At 39.0% G+C, this 8,247-nt stretch overlaps 1 protein-coding gene across 2 annotated transcripts in view; it reads right to left on the reverse strand.

Moving 5' to 3' along the window:
- GLDC (glycine dehydrogenase (decarboxylating)) overlaps positions 1–7,925 on the reverse strand; it is a 27,874-nt gene extending 19,949 nt beyond the window's left edge. The window contains exons 1-8 of one of the 2 annotated variants that reach the window (XM_010019471.1): positions 7,766–7,923; positions 4,976–5,033; positions 4,869–4,870; positions 4,149–4,296; positions 3,693–3,889; positions 3,035–3,131; positions 1,899–2,004; positions 679–818 (exon numbers count right to left, since the gene is read on the reverse strand). In XM_010019471.1, coding sequence (XP_010017773.1) covers positions 679–818; positions 1,899–2,004; positions 3,035–3,131; positions 3,693–3,889; positions 4,149–4,296; positions 4,869–4,870; positions 4,976–5,033; positions 7,766–7,857 — 840 coding nt within the window. In that variant the 5' untranslated portion in view covers positions 7,858–7,923. Of the gene's footprint in view, positions 1–678; positions 819–1,898; positions 2,005–3,034; positions 3,132–3,692; positions 3,890–4,148; positions 4,297–4,868; positions 4,871–4,955; positions 5,034–7,765 lie in introns of both variants that reach the window. The other variant, XM_010019470.1, reaches the window with a different exon arrangement.
- Between the last annotated feature and the right edge of the window lie 322 nt (positions 7,926–8,247).

Consider the following 8,247-nt stretch of genomic DNA (forward strand, 5'->3'; position numbering starts at 1 on the left):
GGTGGGGGGGTGGCGTGAAGAAAGGAAAAAAAGAAAAAAAGAAATCAACCTACCCAACAATATGTAAATGTCACTTTGTTTTATGTAATAGATATGTAAACTTATTTTATTTACGTAAGATTTTCCAATTCCTACATTTCCCCTGCTAAAACATCCAAGCCAGATGTCTCATAAACTTTAAGACTTGTAACCTCCCTTCTAATGTTTCTAAGTGTTTCCATCTAATAGTAAAATTGCCTGTTTTGTTAGACTATCCCCCACCATTTTTCAGAATGTGTTGGACCTTGCCAAAAGTCCTGAATGCCTACCAAAATGTGGTTTACATTTCAATCTGTTTTTAAACTCTGACACAGGACTTGAATTATGGAGATCATCTTGCATTTCATCGTTAAGTTTCAGAGTCCCTCCACTCTAGCCCTTAGTGGCATATTTAGCATGAAACAGTTAGATAACCTTTTAAATAGGCATAAAATAAGAATACAACGATTGTTTCTGGAAACTCAGTACAACACCTACCATCTTCATTCTCTAAATTGTCTTTATAACTGACTGATATATTGGAGCAAATTACAAGAAGTCTTAAATAATTTTGTTCTGTTTAGCACATGTAATCAGTAGAGACTTAATGCAGAAAAAGTAAAGCTACAAAATTTCAGAAATATTTAGGGAGGTGCTTACTCTGCCATCACTATAAATCCGAAAATTTATCTTTCTAAGAGCTGCCCTGTCCAAAACCTCTTTGACTGGGCATCCACATGTGATCGTCAAGGTATCAAAGAACAGATCATGATGTAGTTTATGACCAGCTCGCCTGAGACCTATAAGAAACAGTAAGTTAATTCTATTAGCTGCATACTGTATTGCTTAAACAGTACTTGCACATGAACACTATCAATCTCATAAGTAAATGCTTTTACATAATAAAGCAAAATATTCTCCTTGTGTACAGAGCAGCAAAATAACCAGATTTTTAGTGAATATCTCAGTGTGTGCAATGCATCTAAATCAGATTCAGGCCTAATTAATAATGAAGACTGAACCTGGGGAAGATCCTTCTGATACATCACATTTGTAATATACACAGTAGCAGAACTGGTATATGAATACAATAAGGACAAAATCACAAGTCTGGAAAGAAGTAAAATTATTATATAAATGGATATTAACCATCATGGAGCTTGCCATAATAAAGTTTAGAGTCCTAGTCTTTTTCACAGCAGCAAGAGGTCTTGAAGCTAAGGTGGCAAGTAGAACATGTATAATTGTGGCAATCATTTCTCAACTCCCAGTATTCCAGCCCTATGTAGTTCCTTCTGACAGCAATGACAGTCATGCCAGCGAAAAAAACTACCAGACCACATAGTCCAGCTGCAATCACCATTTTCTGCTACAGGTTCTGTGCTTTTGGTCAGCTATCAAACTTTGGAATTTCAGTGTTCGTATCAGGTATGATACTCCGCCCAACTTAATGAAATGTTCCTATTTCTTTAATCTCATTTATTGGTTTTTTTTGCTATGTTACCAATACTCTGTGCAGATTTCTGTGTTTAAACTAGGATGGTCCAGTAAGTGAAGTACAGAGCCTGCATTTGGAAAACAGCACTGAAACTTACCATCTAAAGACTCATTGTGTAGACTTCTGTTAGTTTCCCAAGGAAATGGAAGTAATGCTTGCAAGTTTATATCGCATAGACGTCTAATTCTTGGACATCATTATGATGTCCAAGTACATTGTAAGTATGAAGTACACAAAAACATTAGCTGTGATTTCATTTTAGAAAGTTCTCTCTAGTGTTGGGAGAACACACATTAGCTGGCAAAAAGAAACTTCTAAGAAGAAGTACTATTTAAGAAGGTGTACGATTTAAGAACAATGTCTGCTAACATTAAGTACTCACCTTCAGCCAAGATTAGAGTAGCATTGTGTACCCGTCTTGCAATATGCCTTAAGCCATCAGACCCATGGTATACACCAAACATGGCTGCCATGTTAGCCAGGAGAGCCTACCATCCAAATACAGTTTAGAACATTATTGTTATTGTTATTATCATCAAAGACTACTTCATGTTAGTTGAGTAGAACTTTTCTTTAGCACCCAGGGACAACCACATATACTTAGTTGATGTTATACTTGATTATGTGTGGACTACAAAATAAAAGGTGGGAAAGGCAAAATACTTTTGTGAAACTGTGAGCACTGATTCTAAATTCAGTGATCTTTGAAATTCAACTGTGTCAGCAATTAACATGAATTTAAACTCAATTACTGCAACAAAGGTGTTTAACGTATGTCTAGTAAAGCCAGTGTCATATGAAAACTAATTGTTTAGGATTAGTACGAAATGTTTATGGAATAGCTTGTGAATACTAAATAATTAAGCTTATTTTAATATTAATAATCTCTCCTCAAACTCTGGCACAACAGTGAACTCATGAGCAAAGTGTTGTCAGAAAACTTATGAACTTGTCTGGCTGAAGGTCTGCAAAGGCATGCTGAAAATAACTGGTTTGGATAATTACTTAACCATGGTATTTTCTTGTGAGGATAGCTCTCTGGTAATGTTATATTTTTGCATCAAATCACAGACAAAAATATCAGTTGTGACAATTTGAACAAGTAGGATTAGAATTTAAGAATGGATTTTTTTTTATTTTTTGCTCAAGTGAGCAATTTCAGATCATTAGAATTATCCTCCATTTTACTAAGAAATCTGTCTCATTCATAACAAACACAGCACTACTCAGTGGTGTTCAACCTGTGAGACGGATAGACTCATGACACTGCATGAATTCAGGGCTAAAGTCTTCATTAAAGGAAAAGGACATTAATACCCTATTTTTCAAGCAAAGTTCCATTTTTTTAAAGGACTCAGAAGAAATGTACAAACACCAGAATATTTCAATTATGTTCTCAATTTTTCTAACAAAAACTCCCAAAAGTAAAGCTAACACAAATTACTGTAATGTTAGGACTATAATCTTACAGTTTAACTTGATCCTTTCTACCACTGAAAATAAAGCATAACAAGTTACCTGTGCTGTGCAGATGTTGCTGGTAGCTTTATCCCTCCTGATATGCTGCTCTCGTGTTTGCAATGCAAGTCGGTACACTTCCTTTCCATTTGCATCTCTAAATCACAATGAAAATGTTGCTTCTGTTACTTTAAAATTACAGTAATTTAAGACATTGGACTCTATACAGATAACTTGAAACTAATTACCTACTCTCAGTGGCTGGAGAGAATAAAGCCTATGTCAGGACAACTGTGATATCAGAGAGTGAGACTAAAGCCTCTAGACTTCTGTTTATATCATGGCTGGCAAATGTGTCTGGTCCAGTACAGCACACGGTAATTTTTCTAAGCATACTACACCAAAACTTGGTATTTGCCTTAAAATGACACAGATTATTGTAACTGCTTTAGCCAAATAATTATCCAGAACTTAATTCGAACTAACACTGAAAAAGTAACATCTTTTCTAATGATACCAAGTAAAAGCATGCAGAGTTTGTACACAAAAATAACCTGTCTAACAAGGTTATACAAGATAACTGAAAGGGCCTTGGCCAATCCATGTTTCAGAGAGGTCCTTTTGTAGGGTCTCTAGCATGTAAAAATATGCACAATATGTCATAATGTGTTTCATTTCGATTTCCCCTGAAGACGTTAGAGGTGAAGATAGCCCTTACCTTGTAACACCAACCATTCTGCCCGGCATCATTCTCACTAGATTTTCCTTGACAGCAAAGAATGCCGCATGAGGTCCCCCGTAGCAGAGCGGCACGCCAAACCTCTGAGAATTACCCAGGACAACATCTACCCCAAACTCTCCAGGAGGCTTCAGAATACAGAGAGCTAGAAGATCAGTTGCGCAGCAGGCAAGAGTCTGGGAACAGAAGTACATAGAGCAGTCAGCCTCTTTTCTGAAGGCATGGTGTTTGCATGGGAGCTAATTTTGAACACGGTATAGTTTCAAACAGTTCCACATCACCAGCACATAGCTGAAGTGCTATGGTTGTAATGGTTATCAACTGTGTGGAACTGAAGAGTAGTACTTCAGATGGTATGTCATGTAACCATTTCTATGAATATGAAGGTTTGATGCATCAGATTGAAATCTGTGAGACCAACAAAAGCTAGTTTACCCCATTATGGTGAGCTCTTTCAACAAGTCCAGAGAAGTCTTCCACCTTCCCTTCCGTGTCTGGATACTGAAATAATACTCCACTGACATCCTTTCCACTGAAATCCATTTCATGGGGTAATTTGAGATCAGTAATAACACCTGTGTAACTGGAAAACAAAAACATGCAGAAGACATGTTCAAACCACTTCCTGCCTTGGAATGATACTTAATATGACATTTTCATGAGCTTATATACAACCTTTTTCTTTAACATACAAGGAGTTGAACCTGCTTTGCAGCACTAAATGCTGAGAAAGTTTCATGTCATGGTATATAGTTCTAAAGAACGATTGCATTTGATATCATCAGAAATATGGAGCAAAGCAGAGCAGAGGATGCATAAGCTACTGGCTATCAACATTTTGCTTCTCTAGGATGTTTAAATTTGAAAATCAAGTAAAATTTCTAGAAAATGGTTACTTTAAACTGTAAACTTAAGTTGGATTAAGCTTTCATTAAAAGGTAAGTTTTGCTACCTAGGGTAGCTAACTTCCTAGTTAAAAAATGACAAGACTGAATTCAATAACCAAATGCATATATTTGTGCAAACAACTTAAGAGGAAAATTCAGTATTTTCTTTTCATCACAGGTTTAGTCTCTTTTAAAATATCTTTAATTACTTTGCAGTTGTATTTGAAAGGAAAAGTAGAACGAACACCAAATCTTGACAGATTTTCACTTCTGTTTTGCAAAGAAAACGTAATAATATATTCTAAAAATATTAGGTATGTAGTAAAGAGGCACAGATGACAAAAGAAACCATTACTTTGCTCTAGTTTGGACCACTGCTATAGTCTGAGGGTGGCATCGGGTATCCACATAGAACTTCCTTCTTTTGTTGTGCCTGTTAAAAAGTTAAAAAAAAAGGTCACATATCAAAAATTTATCGTTTCCAATTTATCTATGGAAATAGAGTTAATTCGTTTCCTAAATGTGAGTTTTCCTAAGTTAAGAGGCAGTTGTTAGTACTAGTTATTATAACCAAATTACATGTAAGATAGAATGAAGGTTCTGGTCCATTTAAAATAATAAATTTCATTTTGGACAGTGAAATGAGATTCTTATGTGACAAAAATTAAAAACAGACTATGAAACAGAACAAGAAGTCAGCTTATGAAACTACAACACATACTGTTTTAAAGGAATATGATTGTGGTCTTTAATACAGATTTTCACTGTTACCCAGGATAATGAAACATGAGCCATCAAAGTATTAAGATGGAGGCTAAGACAATTGCCTAGTTTTCTCTGGTAAACATGGTTTTATGTCAGACTGATGCTTTGAACAACTTAATAGTTGCAACATAGTCTCTAATGAGTAATCTCCTTCCTGATATACATTGCTAAAGTGACCTCCAACCATCTCTCAGCTTTCATTTGATTTTCAGATCTCCTTCACATGCCTCTACAATACAGATTCCTGAAAGTACATTTGGATGTAACAGTAAGAGCTTCACTTTTAGCAATTTAGGACTGACATACCTCATCAGTTTTTAAAGATCTTTTTAATCAATTCACCAATTGGAAAAAAAACAATTCACATCTCTAGTGTTCATGGACACGAAAGATTCATGTCACAAACCATTAGGTTATGCTTCTCTGAACCTGCACAGAGAGGCAATGGCAGCTGGAGACCCAAATAACATCCTGTCCCTGCAGCTCCCAGTCCTATCACAGAAGAGATCAACACATCAGAGATCCATCTCCACAAGCACAGGAGAGAACAGAGGTTCGAACTCTAATTAATTAACCTAAACAGACACATTTTCTAGGCATGTCCTTGGGGGGAAGACATTATAGGAAGCAGGGGAAAAGCATTTTGGGATTACAAGGGTTTATGATGAGATGTTCAGGGGATAAGGGATACAGCTAAGTGATTCTGGGAGGAGCAAGTGTAGGAAAACAGAGGGGTAAAGGGGTAAACAAGGACAGTCATATATAAATAGCTGCTGCACTTGCACCCAACTAATGCAGTCTGTCCTCTCTTCTTGTTAATTCCTTTCTGATTCTTGTCAGAGGTGAGAGAACTCTGTATTCTGGGAGTGAAGGTGGGTGTATATGCTGTCTGGGTGCTAGCAACTAGAGTCAGACCGCAGAGGATCCACGTGTCAATGGTGCAGCACCTGAGTAACTGGAGTGAGTAGCTCTTGGTGCCAGCAGTTGGAGCAGCACCTCTGCCATAGAAGCCCATGTATCGGTGGTGGTGGCAGCTGGAGCAGGTATGTGTCTGGGTGTCAGGAGCTGGGCTGTTCCCACAGGCAGGACAGCCACACTCTCTCCAGTAGGTCCATGTCTCTCTTGTACTGGATCGCCCAGCACAGGACACAGCATTCCAGATGTAGCCTCACTAGTGCTGAGAAGAGGGCAAGGATCACTCCCATCGACATTTTGGCAACACTCCTAATGCAGCCCAGGATAACATTCACCACCTTTTCCACCAGAACACATTGCTGGCTTGTGTTCATATTGGTGCTCCTTAGGACCCCCAAAGGCCTTTTCTGCAAAGCTGCTTCGCAGCCTGCCAGCAGTCAGCATGTACCCCATATACCTGGGGTTGTTCCTCCCCAGATGTAGCACTTTGCACTTCCCCTTATTGAGCTTCATGAGATTCCTGTTAGCCCATTTTTCCAGCCTGTGAAGGCCCCTCTAGACGTCAGCACAACTCCCTTGCACCATCAGCAAGCTTGGTGATGATACTCTCTGCCCCATTATCCAGATCATTAATTGGACACAGGGTTGCCCCTGGGGTACTCCATTAATAACTGGCCTCCAATTAGACTTCATGTCACTGATCACCACCTTCTAGGCCCAGTCACTCAGACAGTTTCCAGTCCTCCTCATTGTCACTTCATCCAGCCCATACTTCTTCGGCTGCTCTGTAAGGATTTAAGGAACATCAAGATAGACGATACCCACTGCTCCACCACTGGCCACCAAGCCAGCCATTTAATTGTGTAAAGTTATTAGGATGGTTAAGCATAGCGTAACTTTCCCTGTGTGAATCCCTGCTGGTGACTCCTGACCATCTTCTTGTCCTTCCCATGCCTGGAAAGGGTTTCCAGGACTAGCAGTTGCGCTGTCAATTTGGAGGGATCGAGGTGAGGCTGGTTGGCTGGTAGTTAGTTCCCTGCACCCTCATTCCTGCCCTTCCTGAAGACAGAATTGATGTTTGCTTTCCTCCAGCGCTGAGGTACACCTCCCAGTCTCCATGGCTGTTCAGAGATAATAGTGGCCTCGCAATGACATCAGGCAGCTCCCTCAGCAGCCATAGGTGCATCATGCCAGCTCCCATGGCCTTATGTATGTTTAGTTTGCTTAAATATTCTCTAACCTGACCTTCCTCTACCAAGGGTAAGCCTTCCTTGCTCTAGACTCACCCCTGATCTCTACCTCCCTAGGTTTCTTAAGGCCTTAGATGTCAGAGTTAAACATTCACATCAACACTGGGAACTTCTTTGGGCTTAACAACATGAATTATGGTTGTTCTGTTATGTGCTGACACTGAAAACACCACACTCAACTTCAACCCACTCACCTACCCATGCCTACACAGAACCATACATTTAAACATTGTACCTGTGACATAATTGCATGGCTTCTGCAGCAGCTGTCCCCTCATCCAGCAAAGATGCATTAGCCACATCCATTCCTGTGATATCGCATACCATAGTCTGGTAATTTAGCAGACTCTCCAGCCTGCCCTGGGAGACCTCAGGTTGGTAAGGAGTATACTGTGTAACCCTGTAAGAGAAGAAGTCTGAGTTTGGTCTAGGACAATAATGTGCAACAGAATTATGCTGATATGGAACTGAACTATGTCATAAGAACAATAAATTATAAAGCATAATTCAGTAACATGGAAGTATGTTATAAGACGGTTATTTTTAGATGGGTGTAATTTTTACTGTCCTGGAAACCTGAGAATATTTTTTCTTCTGGTATTGGCTTGGCTTTTTACAGGAGATGTCTATTTATTCATTTTGAAAAGATAAATAACCTTTCAAACAAAGGCATGAGTGCATCTTGGAGAAGGGGGAGAGCAAATGGGTGCTGAGTGT

This window comes from Nestor notabilis, unplaced genomic scaffold (genome assembly GCF_000696875.1).
Source record: "Nestor notabilis isolate BGI_N333 unplaced genomic scaffold, ASM69687v1 scaffold8558, whole genome shotgun sequence".
NCBI classification, from domain to species: Eukaryota; Metazoa; Chordata; class Aves; order Psittaciformes; family Psittacidae; genus Nestor; species Nestor notabilis.